Source organism: Thalassophryne amazonica, chromosome 2 (assembly GCF_902500255.1).
Source record: "Thalassophryne amazonica chromosome 2, fThaAma1.1, whole genome shotgun sequence".
Taxonomy (NCBI): Eukaryota; Metazoa; Chordata; class Actinopteri; order Batrachoidiformes; family Batrachoididae; genus Thalassophryne; species Thalassophryne amazonica.
The window spans coordinates 49,666,093-49,681,045 of NC_047104.1; the positions used below are offsets into that span (position 1 = coordinate 49,666,093).

Consider the following 14,953-nt stretch of genomic DNA (forward strand, 5'->3'; position numbering starts at 1 on the left):
ACGTCGGCAGTAATGACACCCGGTTACGCCAATCGGAGGTCACTAAAATTAATATTCAATCGGTGTGTAACTTTGCAAAAACAATGTCGGACTCTGTAGTTTTCTCTGGGCCCCTCCCCAATCGGACCGTAAGTGACATGTTTAGCCGCATGTTCTCCTTGATTTGCTGGCTGTCTGAGTGGTGTCCAAAAAATGAGGTGGGCTTCATAGATAATTGGCAAAGCTTCTGGAGAAAACCTGGTCTTGTTAGGAGAGACGGCATCCATCCCACTTTGGCTGGAGCAGCTCTCATCTCTAGAAATCTGGCCAATTTTATTAAACCCTCCAAATCGTGACTATCCAGGGTTGGGACCAGGAAGCAGAGTTGTAGTCTTACACACCTCTCTGCAGCTTCTCTCCCCCTGCCATCCCCCCAATACCCCATCCCCGTAGAGACGGTGCCTGCTCCCAGACTACCAATAACCAGTAAAAATCTATTTAAGCATAAAATTCAAAAAGAAAAAATAATATAGCACCTTCAACTGCACCACAGACTAAAACAGTTAAATGTGGTTTATTAAATATTAGGTCTCTCTCTTCTAAGTCCCTGTTAGTAAATGATATAATAATTGATCAACATATTGATTTATTCTGCCTTACAGAAACCTGGTTATAGCAGGATGAATATGTTAGTTTAAATGAGTCAACACCCCTGAGTCACACTAACTGTCAGAATGCACGAAGCACGGGTCGAAGAGGAGGATTAGCAGCAATCTTCCACTCCAGCTTACTAATTAATCAAAGACCCAGACAGAGCTTTAATTCATTTGAAAGCTTGACTCTTAGTCTTGTCCATCCAAATTGGAAGTCCCAAAAACCAGTTTTATTTGTTATTATCTATCGTCCACCTGGTCGTTACTGTGAGTTTCTTTGTGATTTTTCAGACCTTTTTTTTTTCAGATCTTTATTTTTCAGTATTATTAGAAAGCATTGCTTAAATTTTCATTGTTACGCAGATGATACCCAGCTTTATCTATCCATGAAGCCAGAAGACACACACCAATTAGTTAAACTGCAGGAATGTCTTTCAGACATAAAGACATGGATGACATCTAATTTCCTGCTTTTAAATTCAGATAAAACTGAAGTTATTGTACTTGGCCCCACAAATCTTAGAAACATGGTGTCTAACCAGATCCTTACTCTGGATGGCATTACCCTGACCTCCAATAATACTGTGAGAAATCTTGAAGTCATTTTTGATCAGGATATGTACTTCAATGCGCATATTAAGCAAATATGTTGGACTGCTTTTTGCATTTGCGCAATATCTCTAAAATTAGAAAGGTCTTGTCTCAGAGTGATGCTGAAAAACTAATTCATGCATTTATTTCTTCTAGGCTGGGCTATTGTAATTCATTATTATCAGGTTGTCCTAAAAGTTCCCTGAAAAGCCTTCAGTTAATTCAAAATGCTGCAGCTAGAGTACTGACAGGGACTAGAAGGAGAGAGCATATTTCACCCATATTGGCTTCTCTTCATTGGCTTCCTGTTAATTCCAGAATAGAATTATCTTCTTCTTCTTACTTATAAGGTTTTGAATAATCAGGTCCCATCTTATCTTAGGGACTCATAGTACCATATCACACCAATACAGCGCTTCGCTCTCAGACGCAGGCTTACTTGTAGTCCTAGGATTTGTAAGAGTGATTGGGGAGGCAGAGCCTTCAGCTTTCAGGCTCCTCTCCTGTGGAACCAGCTCCCAATTCAGATCAGGGAGACAGACACCCTCTCTACTTTTAAAATTAAGCTGAAAAATTTCCTTTTTGCTAAAGCTTATAGTTAGGGCTGGATCAGGTGACCCTGAACCATCCCTTAGTTATGCTGCTATAGACTTACACTGCTGGGGGGTTCCCATGATGCACTGAGTGTTTCTTTCTCTTTTTGCTCTGTATGCACCACTCTGCATTTAATCATTAGTGACTGATCTCTGCTCTCTTCCACAGCATGTCTTTTTCCTGATTCTCTCCCCTCAGCCCCAACCAGTCCCAGCAGAAGACTGCCCCTCCCTGAGCCTGGTTCTGCTGGAGGTTTCTTCTTGTTAAAAGGGAGTTTTTCCTTTCCACTGTCGCCAAGTGCTTGCTCATAGGGGGTCGTTTTGACCGTTGGGGTTTTTCTGTAATTATTGTATGGCTTTTGCCTTACAATATAAAGCGCCTTGGGGCAACTGTCTGTTGTGATTTGGCGCTATATAAATAAAACTAATTTGATTTGATTTGATCTCCTAGTTGGTCTCAACTGTCGTCTCTGCTATCCATATCCTGTTCTTCTGCTTTTGCTCTTGTTTCACTAGAATATTTTGGCATTTGTTTATGTCAGCTTCTGCGGAAGTCAATGACCAATGAGCTGTGAACTACCTACCCCAGTTTAGGGACTTATCTTGCCTCGAAAAATCACCTTTTAGTGTAGGTCCCTATGGTGGAGACACCTGCAAAGGTGTTGGACTCTTGAAAATAACAGACAATTAACACTGAATTTTCAAAGTTCATAAATTGAATTTACACACATCCTGTGGATATAAGTGTAAATTGGATTTATGAATTTTGAAAAATATGATGCATCAACAACAAAGTTTTTCCTTTGACAAGGTTGAAGCTCCAGTTTAAAAACAATCTTATTTAGGGGATGTGATGGTCTAGTGGTTAAAGCGTTATGCTTGAGACTACAGGATCCTCGGTTCAAATCCCAGCCTGACCGGAAAATCACTAAGGGCCCTTGGGCAAGGTCCTTAATCCCCTAGTTGCTCCCGGTGTGTAGTGAGTACCTTGTATGGCAGCACCCTGACATCGAGGTGAATGTGAGGCATTAGTGTGTAAAGCGCTTTGAGCGTCTGATGCAGATGGAAAAGCGCTATATAAATGCAGTCCATTAACCATTTATTTCTTATGTAATTTTTACAATACTATTTTTACAATACTATCTAGACACCTAAACCTGAATTAGTCTGTCTATTGGCATACACATCCAGATGCATGTGTCACATGTGCACCCACGTACAAAGTGCCAGAAACAAATGCTCATGGTGTATATTTCTGGCATGTCAGATGACTGATGTCTTTATGGGAGTATAAATAAAATATTTGCTCCAAGCTGTGACTGGACTGAAACTAAAAGTGGCCCAATAAAAGTTGAATTCTGCAAAGTTTTACTTGCAGAGGGAAGTAATGACAAAGGTTTCTAGACCAAGTAACTGCTGAAACAGCTCATTAATCAACATGAAAAATAAATGTCAACTAGTTTGATAATCAGTTAATTATTCAGTAAGTTTGTCAGGAAAATAAACTCTGGTTACAACTTCTCACTTATTGATATGTTTCTTTTCTTTTTAATCATTATAAGTAGAAGTGCTTTAGATTGACAACTGGATAGACAAAAAAGTATTTTACAGGTGAAACTTTGGTCTGTGTTAAACTGAATGGGCAATCTTTTATATTTTGTCCAACAGTGTTGAATTTCTAATCATAAAAATAACAGAGTGGCTACTACCACAGTACTGTGTCAATAGACAAATGGGGCTCCTATTGGCACAGAGCCAATCATATTCCACATTACATTGTGGTGTAGGCTGTAACCAATCCCAATCCGGTTACTCGAAATGGCGGCATCTGATTGTTGTTGTCTCAACAGACAAAAGCTTGTGTTTGTGACAAAGTGCTGTGGCAGTAGCCATTGCCTAAAAACAATCATCAACAATGACATAAAAGTTAGTTGCAGTTCTAGAATCAACCGATTCTTTCATGCAAATGCTATGCATTAGCTGCATTTTAAATGGAATTCACAGTCCATAGTGCAATAACCACCGGTATAAGTGCTACTGTGCTCTGCACTGTGCAGAGGAAGAGAAAGTTAGCAAAGTGCACTGTGTTAAAGCTCTAAGAATGCATGGCATTTGGCCAAAGAACCCCTATAACCATTCTGAAGACTGGACTCTGTCTTCTTTGAGTCCTCGCTTAAAATACAGAATTGCCCTGAGACAAATAGCCAAACTGATATTACAATTTTCTTGACATTGTGAAAACAGTAGCTGCCTGTGTTGCCCTCTTTAATCATATTTGTGCAGTGTGTGGGGAAAGAGAAGCCACATAGGAATCCTCATGCTGTCTGATAGAAGTCAGGCTAAAGTCATTGTATTCCACTTCAAATCCCACCCTGCATTAGATTAATTGTGAAATAAATGTATAAATGCAACAGTGGTTGATGTCAATATGTCAATATTTCCAGTGGATTAAACAGAACTTTCCATGTGGTTAAGAGCAAAAGTGGAGATCCAGATGTTAAAGAGAACTGAAAAAGTTAGATTATATTAAATCAGCTGTCTTTTCCAATGAGATAACGCACCGAGTGTGTGGTTTGGAACGTGGACAGCAGTAAGCAGAGGAGGGCAGTAGTAGACAAAGAGGAGGAGGACAGGGTAAAAACTGTAATGCTCGCAGTACTGTCAGTTCACCTACTGTAAAAGTGACTCTGCAGTACTTTTTTTTAACCAAATGCTACCCCCAGAGAAGGGCAGAGAAAAAGAAAAGATGGAATGGATGAAGACCCAAGAGGAGGAGGAGCAAGTGGATTCAATCAGTCCATCATACTACTGGCATTTAGTGCGCCTGACTCCCTAACCAAACAGCCTGGTTGGTCCTAGTCCTCTGAGTCTCTGTTCCCCTCCTCCAGCTCCGGAAACCTCACGCTCTGCATGTTTCCTGTTTGTCTGGCTGAAGACCTGGCCATTTTACTCCCGGGCAGAATATTAGGGGGGAACACAGGAGGGCCCGCACGAGAAGAAGAGAAGTGCAAGAGACGAGGACAGAGGGAAGGTTGGCGGGGGAGAAGGCAAAGGGAGAGACACTGAACACTCCCGAGTTGGGATTGATTTACTTCATTAACCGAGATTACAAGTTTAACTTACAAACCAGAGGTCAAAATTTCTCATTAACAAGGGGACCGTGGAGGACCTCGGGGCTTGGAGACCACTCTTATTACTGACTACACATTTCAATCTGTCTTTGATGTTCCATGTCTGCCTTTCTACCCCCTCTTTCCCCCTCCTATTTTTTTTTTTTGGCAGTGAGGTTGATTTTAATTGTAGCTATAGAACAGAGCGTAGTTTGCCTGTAAGCCAGCCTCCACATCTGTAGTGAGTGCAGCTTTAGTGATATTGGGTGCAGTCCATAGCTCTGGGCTAATTTTAATGGTCCCCCCTGCCCCCCCCCCCCCCCCCCCCTCATTGGAGACTCAGATTGTTTTCCACGTGATTCCTGTTAATTTAGCTGGAGGAAAGGGCATCAGTTTTCCTTGTGCTTTTCCCCTCTCTCTCCCCATGCCTCTCACTCTAGTGCCTCACTCCTTCTTTCTGATCTACAGCCTCAAAGAAAGAAGGTGAAATGAATTCAAATGGAAAAATAGACTGTGCTCACTATTAAATTGCTGGCCTACCTTTGTACCTTTGCATGGCGCCTGGTTGAGATAGATAGGAGAAAAGCAGTGTGGCTGAACAAACCGGGGCAATTTAGCCACTATTGTCGCTTTTACGTCAACAAACAAAGCTCTTCCTTTGATGTGATAAACGGCGCAAGTGTCTGGATGATAACTACGAGCAGTTTCAAGGATGTTTCAAAGCTCTGAGCGTGTTCAACACTGCAGGACAAAATGCAGCGAGGCACATTTTACATCGCACAATCTTAACTGCTAACTTTAGATGTACTTAAGAGACAATCTTTTCTCATTTCAGCTGTGCAAATTTAGACAAATTGCAACACAAAGACGGAGATTATCATAGCACAGAGAAAAATCAATGCGAGAGAATGAAACAGTTTTCAAATGGTGGTAAATGTGTAAGGACAGATACTAAAAGATGTGATGGCATGATCACTGTATATCTGACAGTGTCCTCTGGTAAACAAGCTAAAATCCACATGATCTCTACAACCAGGAATGTACATGTATTGCATGTACTGCAGAGAAACACAAAACTGAAGATGGTACACAGTGTGTCTATGCCTGCCGAGGTTCTAATATTGCAGTTGTGCTCTGTTATATATCAGTTTAACTAAAGATGTGTATGTTCGATGACTAGCAAACGCGGGTCAACAAACATCTGAGATTGACAATAATGAAGAGTTTTTAATCACTTTGCAATACCATAACTTTTATGAAAACCACATCACACAAAATGCTATCTTGGGGGCAAACGCCATTTCTGTTTCGGTTAGTGATCCCCTTCATCTTCTCTTTGTCACTACATTGCATCCCTCCAACAGCCTCCGTCCGTAAGGTAGCTCACCCCTTGACTTTTGTGTTGAACTTCAAAAGCCTCTTTGCTGATTGCAGAGACATGATTGGGGGAAGTGATCAGCTGGAGGGATGTTTACGGTGTGTGCCCAAGCTGTCGCTGCCTGCGTTGGTACCCACCACTGGGACCACAGTAGCCTCTCCTTCAGTGAGCAACCCGGCAACCGCAGCACAGCTATAGGCTCCTTGGAACTATTCTGCCCTGCAGAGCTCTATAAGGCCTGCTTTGTTCCTTCCTGAGGACTAGATCAAGCTAGAGACAGTCCCACCAGTCTTGACTGGCTATCAGTTTCACCGCTTGTGGCGAGCCGCATCCAGGAGCAGAACCAAGTGTGGCCAAACCACCATCAAATTAAAGGTGCGCAAATGGGAGGAGGATGGTAGCAGGCTGAGGTGGAAAAACGGAACCAAATACCATCACTTGAATTCCAACACAGTCCAAATTTAGTAGAAAGATGGTGTGACAAGGCCGAGAACAAGAAGGAGTGGACGGAATATTAGAAAGAAGTATTTCAGCAGGAGCTCTGCTTCTCAGCGAACAGAGCAGGATCTCAACAAGACCATTATCTGGCTGCTAATTTGAGCTCTGGCACAGCACTGAAGGGCTGCCTTTGTCTGGGATTAATGTGGAAAGCTCAGGATGCAATGTCAGAGGGAAATAATCAGCGTGGGCCCTTCATAACGTTGGCTGCTTGTGCTCCTGGCCAGGGCCCCCGGCTCATTTCGGTGGAGATGAAATCTATGACAAGCCCCTCAGTAAAGCTAAGAGCAGGCAACAGTCCAGTAACACCCACAGGCCTCCAGGCATCCTGTGACCCCCTTAGAAAAGTCACATTCACTTTGCTCTGGAGAAGGGAAAGAAAATGCCGTGAGCGTTTCCAGCCCATGTGAAATGAAGAAATGTGAGGAGGTGAAAACGAAGTGAAAATAAGTTAAGATTCCTCCTCCACCCTCTCTGCAATCACTCTGGAGGAGGAGCACGCTGTGACTTCACTTCATTAGGCCTCTCTAATTAAAAATGAACAGGACATTAAAACATGGGAAGGAATTTTTTAAGCCCACAATTTCTAATAATGTATATTCATGTTTATGTTGTGTAACTGCTTTTTGGAGTGTGTGTTTTTTTGTTGTTGTGTTTGTTTCCCCCTGTGCAGCAGGAGGTCGGGGGCTAATACCCATCAGGGTAAAACATTCTGAAAGAGGTCGGCAATGCACTCAAGGACCAGAAGTAATGCTTTTATTTTGTTATTTATGCTTTTTTACTGGGTGCATTGCTATGCTCCTCGGCAGCATATTGCTGCTAAGTGAAGGATGCAAAGATGCAACTCGATAAGCAGGTTATTAAAATGACCAATTGACATTCAAAATTCAGGCTTATTTGAGATGCATCAAATTTATAGATGGATATGTGGAATTTAAATAGTTCCGCTGCCTTAAGGGAAACACGGCTTGTTTCAGAAACCATGTGCAACTTCATGTATGACCTCGTGTTGAGGAAATATGAAACTTAAGTCATTCCTCATGGAACTTCATGCACATGGTTCTGCTGTAATTACACAGTTCAGCCTGATTACGAAAAGACTAAGATTGTACATTCAAGTACTGTACATCACGTTGCTCGCTGTCTGTATCATGCACACATACTGCAGGTCATCTTTTTTCATATTTGCCATCTTAAACTGCTTAGAGACTTATTTAGTTCACCTTATTTATTATTTAGAATGTTATTTGTTTTGCTGCAATGCGATTTTTTTTGTAAAGTAATCATAATCCTACATATACAGACTGGTGCCCAATTAAAGGCAAACCAACAGAAAGGACTATTTTCTACCGAGTGAAAGCACAGCACAAGTGCAGAAAAAACACAAACATATGAAGAGAGTGAATAGCTACATTATCTTTTGAAGTAATGAAAATGTAAAAAAGAAGCCATATTTCACAATGCTAATGCAAGTGAGGGAAAAAAAATTCTGGTTCTACCTCTGAATCGATCCTCTCCAAAAGTTAATGGTTTCTTCCTTGGCTCATGCCCGACCCCTTCACAGAGTTTCAAGAAAATCTGTTTTGTACTTTATCTCTAATAGCTGCAGAAGTATGTGTGAAGTGTTGGGAGAAGTATATGTTCTCGGAGCACTCTAGTTTATTGTGATATTTGTGTATGGCATTTTAATCTTTTGCTGAGATAAGAGTGTTTTTAAGAAGTAGCTGCTGTGATCATTTAAATTCTCTGCACTTAGACAGCAACTTTTAATTCATGCTTTTCTTCCTGCTCATCAATCAAACAATCATTTACTACAGTTATTGTCCCAAGTTCCACACAGCACTCGCAGAGTGCAGGTACAAGCCTGCTAAGCAATGTATCGGGCATCCTGTGTCTTCGAACGATGTTGCATAAAGCAACTCAATCAATCATGTCAATCATTTTGTGAAAATAAGCAGCAAAGGAGACATGCCAATATTCATACCTGCTTTTAATAAGCACTTGACAAGCCAGGATGTTGTTGAAGATTAACTTGTTGTTGGTAGTGTGAAACCAGACTGTTCTTGTTGCTACATAGTAAGCACCTGGTACTGAATCCTATTCAAAATGATCCTTGTAAGTACTTAGCCTGGCACAGAGAGCAGTGTGATATCCCAAAAGGTTTTGCAATATAGGTGACCACACTTTGGCAAAAAAGTTATGCCCCTTCGTAGAAAGCAATCTATTGGAATACCTGTCTCCCAAGAAAACAGCATGTACACATGCCTGAAGTTCACCCCAGATACCACAGAGACCTACAACCTTACCCAACCCAATCTCACGGCATTTTGTGATGGCATCACGAAAAGTAAATAAATCTATTGACAAGCCAACTAGTTCTTGCTGTGAAAAGAAGCGCATATTTAAATGATCCTAGATTCAACCTTCATTTGAACTGTCAATGATAATGTTGAAAGAACAGAATATGACATAAAAGTAGGACCTGGAATGATTTTCCTTTTAATTGTAAACCAAATTATGCATTAATTCAGAACAATTAAATTACAAGAAATTCATGAAGACTGAAAAGACTGTTAAAGCATTTCAAAAGCCACTGCGAAAGCTTGTAGAATATTTTGAAAGTCATGGTAAAATATCAATATATAAAAAATAATGAAATGACACGCACATCACAGTCCGTATTGGCGTGCAGGATCAAAAAAGGAATAGCACAAAAAAACAAAGGAGAGATCCGCCCAGCCAGTTAGCTCCCAAACAAATCGTTTTAAAATATCAATATATACCTTATAGTAAAAAAGTCACATATCCTTGTGTAAATTCCTGTAAATCCATTCAAAGCCACAAAGTCTTTTTTTTTCCAATGACATCAAATCTACATTAATTAAAAAAGTAACATAATCTTGTCTGAAATCCTGTTTGAACAGCACAATGTTTATTTTCCAGAGACAAAAAAAAAAATCTTACCATGTTTCTTGAGGGCACAAGATGCAGTGAGCTTTTCACATTTATGTTATCTGTGTTTATCTGTATGGAGTAGACAGTTCTCAAAAACTGAGACTGTGCAAGAAGGAGAAGAGTGAGGAAAGCCACCAAGACACCCAGACAACCCAGAAGAAGTTACAGGCTTCTTTGGCTGTGACTGGAGAAATTGTGCACAGTGCATATTTTGCATTTTGTATCCCCAGTTACACAGCTTCATGATGAAGAGGTACAGAGGAGGATTTTCTTAAAAAGAAGACCTGAAAGTTCAGATACAATTTGCCAGAAGGTACACTTGAGATGCAAGCCTAGATTTGATGTTTTGGTGAAAGAAAATCCTTCTCTGCTCCACTTCAAGCAAGCAAGCAACCAAGTAGCTTTGACTGCTCCCCTGTGTTCAGGCGGGATCGACACAGTATATCCGAGGTGGATCTACATGTTGATTTGGCACAAGCTTTATGCCAGACGTCCTTTCTGATGCAACTCCACATTACATGGAGAATGGGCAAGGGTGGCCTTGAACAGGGAACCATCTGTACTGGAAACAAGCACACCTAATTGCCTGGCCACCACTCTAGCCCTATCAGTAACACAAGAATACTAAGCAAATTCAAATGTTTATTTCCGATCCTAATTATATACACAATATTTTAAAATAGGGCTAGTCCTTACCTCAGACTCTGATGGGGTAGATCCTGGTGAATCAACCTTCCGTTTCTTGCGGGGTCCAATGGCAGCAAGTGCTGTAAGGTTGGCATCTCGTTGTCTCATTTGGGCAAGTTCTTGCTGTTGCATCTGATGAAGACAGGACACAATGATTAATAAACAACTATAGCAACTTATAGATTGAGGATACTTTTCCAGGTGGCTTGAGGCTACGTGTTAGTGTCCTTTAACAAGACACTTCATCTGCATTGACCCAGTCTATCCAGCTATATATAGGTTCTGTCCTTAGCTGAGGTATGACCCAGAATGGACTAATATCCAATCCATTTGGAGTTGCAGACTCTCATCTGCTTTCAACTACAGGAACCACAGTTAAGCACCAGCCTGATGATGCATGATTAACCCAGAAATGATTCACTTAAACCATGTGCACAACATGTCATGCATAAGTAAAATTCAATCAAATACCTCACAACTTACACAATGCTACTCTCTAAAACTTGAACACATAGAGATTTGTGCAACAAATATAAACAAGAGTCACCAGGAGATGACATATCCCCGGTCCCCACAAATCAGTAACACAAAGTGCCGCAGATCACCCAAGTACACCCTTATGCTACATATGAATGAAATTGGTCAACTATTGTAGTTCTTGAGATATCGTGCTTACAAGGGTGGCAATGACGATGTGTCAAGTAACTGCCAGTTGAATCATACATTTTTTTTTCATTAAGCATTTCTTTAACTGTAGAGTACACAGATGAGACAATTCCACTTGCAAAAAATGACTTTCAAAGAGTGAAATTTTAGATCACCCTTAAAATTGCAGGCATTTTAAAACAAATAATCACACTTTGGGTTCAGAAGTATCAAACTGTTGATGACCAGCCAAAGAACTCATTATTATATGATCTGTAATTATTCTTCCTTCTAGGTTGCATGTTTCAACCTTGAGAGTCAAACCAATCACCAAAGGTCACTAGAAATACCACATTATTGTGAACATGACTGCTAGCTGCCACACTTTTTTGTCATATTATTCTATTGAGCTACTACAAGCAATCAATCAATCAATCAATCAATCAATTTTTTTTATATAGCGCCAAATCACAACAAACAGTTGCCCCAAGGCGCTTTATATTGTAAGGCAAGGCCATACAATAATTATGTAAAACCCCAACGGTCAAAACGACCCCCTGTGAGCAAGCACTTGGCTACAGTGGGAAGGAAAAACTCCCTTTTAACAGGAAGAAACCTCCAGCAGAACCAGGCTCACGGAGGGGCAGTCTTCTGCTGGGACTGGTTGGGGCTGAGGGAGAGAACCAGGAAAAAGACATGCTGTGGAGGGGAGCAGAGATCGATCACTAATGATTAAATGCAGAGTGGTGCATACAGAGCAAAAAGAGAAAGAAACAGTGCATCATGGGAACCCCCCAGCAGTCTACGTCTATAGCAGCATAACTAAGGGATGGTTCAGGGTCACCTGATCCAGCCCTAACTATAAGCTTTAGCAAAAACGAAAGTTTTAAGCCTAATCTTAAAAGTAGAGAGGGTGTCTGTCTCCCTGATCTGAATTGGGAGCTGGTTCCACAGGAGAGGAGCCTGAAAGCTGAAGGCTCTGCCTCCCATTCTACTCTTACAAACCCTAGGAACTACAAGTAAGCCTGCAGTCTGAGAGCGAAGCGCTCTATTGGTGTGATATGGTACTACGAGGTCCCTAAGATAAGATGGGACCTGATTATTCAAAACCTTATAAGTAAGAAGAAGAATTTTAAATTCTATTCTAGAATTAACAGGAAGCCAATGAAGAGAAGCCAATATGGGTGTCCACACTTCACAATGAGCTAATTGTGAAGTGTGGACACAATCCTTCACAGGGAAGACAGAAATCTGAGTACTGTGGCTGTCGTACAGGCTGCACAGTGCACACGTGAGCAGAAACAACATACTAATAATGCAGTGCAAACATTTTTCTACACAAAAGGGCTTTGGGGGTGTCACTGAAAGAGTACCTATTCAACACACCACTTTCTAAAGGTACGCAAACAAAAGGCTGACCTAGAGCACTGGCAATTTCAATAGAAATTGGACATTTGCTTATTTGTTGCAGGGGTACAATGTGTCAACAGTCTTATCTGCAAGGAAAGTGGTTCTTCTGAAGGCATATCGTCTGAAGCAGAATTATTCAACTAAACAACTGAAGCACTATGACAAGCATAAGGGTGAGGAGAGGAGAAAAAAGCAAACTGGTGAAGTTTAGTGGAGCCTGGCCATGCAAAAAACTAACAAACAAACAATGTATGCACACCACAAGCTTTAGCTGCGCAGATATAAACAACTTTGTTTAAAATTATCGGTCTTTTAACACAATGGCAAAGTGAAGTAGCGAGCTGTCAAATGATGCCAAGAAACATTTATTTAAATGTCAATGTTTTGTTTGGCTGTTGACTTGAGACAAGACCACCAATTGAAATGACAATAAACATCATATATATTCTTAGGATGCACAGTAAATGATCTGTTTAAAACGGTTGAAGAGTTTATACCTACTGTGTGAAACAAGTACAGCAAGGACTACATTTCAATTTCTGTTTCATGCACTTTAGCATGCTGTTGGACGAACTGGTTGGGTGGTTAGTGATGAGGCTCCTTCAGTGATAGGTAGAACTTAAATAGGCCACTGGAAGAGAATGGTCTAATCCTGGTGTTGCTCGTCAATGCATTAGTCATTTGGAACAACATCAAAGTCAAGTTCAGAGAAGCACAAGAAAATACAGAGAATCGCAAAAATAAGTCAACATTGCATTTAACAGGTCAAGTGTCTAGAAGCAGAAGCATTTCACTACCTTTTCCAAAATATGCACGTTAACACACCAACATAAAGGCTGAAGAATGCTCACATCCTGGTCATTCTGAGTACAAACTGGCAAACTTTGGTTGGCAAATCTGTGCCAGGAGACTTGCAAAAAGTGGTCAAAAGCAGCACAGATTAATAAAACTAAAAGATGATATGTGAGATACTATATGTAGTTCCATGGAAGTTTCTGTGTGGTTATTTATTTGGATATTTGATGAGTGGCCCCCTGTGAGCACAGAAACTCTTCAATGGTGCTCAGTAATTTGAGTGTGACCTCACTGCATTCAAGCTTTAACCCTCTGAGCCCCAAGCAGTTTCTGGGTGTTTTGTCCTGCTGTTACATTTGCACTCACTGTACCTGCAAGTTTTGACAGCAGTTTTGCCAGCATTCTGTCCTCAACAACCTCCTCCAGGGTGGCAAGCTTGGAACCAACAGCAGACACTGCCTTTTTGACCAGTTTATTGTCTGTTGGCATCCTTTACTTTAATGCCTGCACCCCAGCAAACCACAGCAAAGTAGATGATGCTCGCAACAACAGACTGAGAGAACATCTGGAGCATCCTGTTACATATATTAAAGGATCTGAGCCTCCTCAAGGAGTAAAGCCGCCTCAGGCCCTTCTTGTAGAAGGCCTCTGTGTTTGTAGACCATTTCAGTTTATTGTCCAGGTAGATGCCCAGATACCTATATGATAGGCCTGTGTCCACCTCAGTCCCATTGATCCAGACAGAAAAAGGAGGTGGCTGTTCCTCCTGAAATCCACCACCATCTTCTTTGTCTTTGCCACATTCAGATGCAGGTGATTCTCCCCACACCACTTCAAAAATTGCTTAACCAGGTCTCTATACTCATCCGCCCGACCATTTTCCACACACGCAAGTATGGCCGTACCATCAGAAAATTTCTGTAGATGACACGACTCAGTCCAGTAATGAAAGTCTGGCAGTGTAGGTGGTGAAAAGGAAGGGGGATAGCGCAGTTCCCTGGGGGGCCCTGATATTACTGGTGAGACGCTCAGTCACACAGCTCTGAAGCTTCACAAACTGTGGTTTGACTGTCAGATAGTCAGTGAGCCACAAGACCAGGGCCGCATCCACCTCCATTTTCTCTAGTTTGGCCTTCAGCAATCGAGACTGGATGGTGTTAAAGGTACTGGAGAAATCAAAGTGTCTGGTCTGTCCAGGGTGGAGTAAGACGTCTGCAGCAGATATATTACAGCATCATCCACACCTAGATGGGGTTGATAGGCAAACTGCATGGGGTCTTGTGATCAATCAATCAATCAACTTGTTTCTTATATAGCGCCAAATCACAACAAACAGTTGCCCCAAGGCGCTCCACATTGCAAGGCAAGGCCATACAACAATCATGAAAAACCCCAACGGTCAAAACGACCCCCTATGAGCAAGCACTTGGCCACAGTGGGAAGGAAAAACTCCCTTTTAACAGGAAGAAACCTCCAGCAGAACCAGGCTCAGGGAGGGGCAGTCTTCTGCTGAGACTGGTTGGGGCTGAGGGAAAGAACCAGGAAAAAGAGATCGATCACTAATGATTAAATGCAGAGTGATGCATACGGAGCAAAAAGAGAAAGAAACAGTGCATCATGGGAACCCCCCCACAGTCTACGTCTAAAGCAACATAACCA

The 14,953-nt window shown here is 41.5% G+C and overlaps 1 protein-coding gene and 1 long non-coding RNA gene across 2 annotated transcripts in view; one reads left to right on the top strand and one right to left on the bottom strand.

Moving 5' to 3' along the window:
• Window positions 1-14,953, bottom strand: part of LOC117524179 (transcription initiation factor TFIID subunit 4-like) — a 278,303-nt gene that overhangs the window by 40,343 nt on the left and 223,007 nt on the right. The window contains exon 15 of the mRNA XM_034185935.1: window positions 10,454-10,576. Coding sequence (XP_034041826.1) covers window positions 10,454-10,576 — 123 coding nt within the window. The remainder of the gene's footprint in view (window positions 1-10,453; window positions 10,577-14,953) is intronic.
• Window positions 173-13,992, top strand: LOC117524185. The gene is made up of 3 exons (XR_004564733.1): window positions 173-183; window positions 13,264-13,268; window positions 13,766-13,992. It is a non-coding gene; the product is annotated as an uncharacterized LOC117524185 (long non-coding RNA).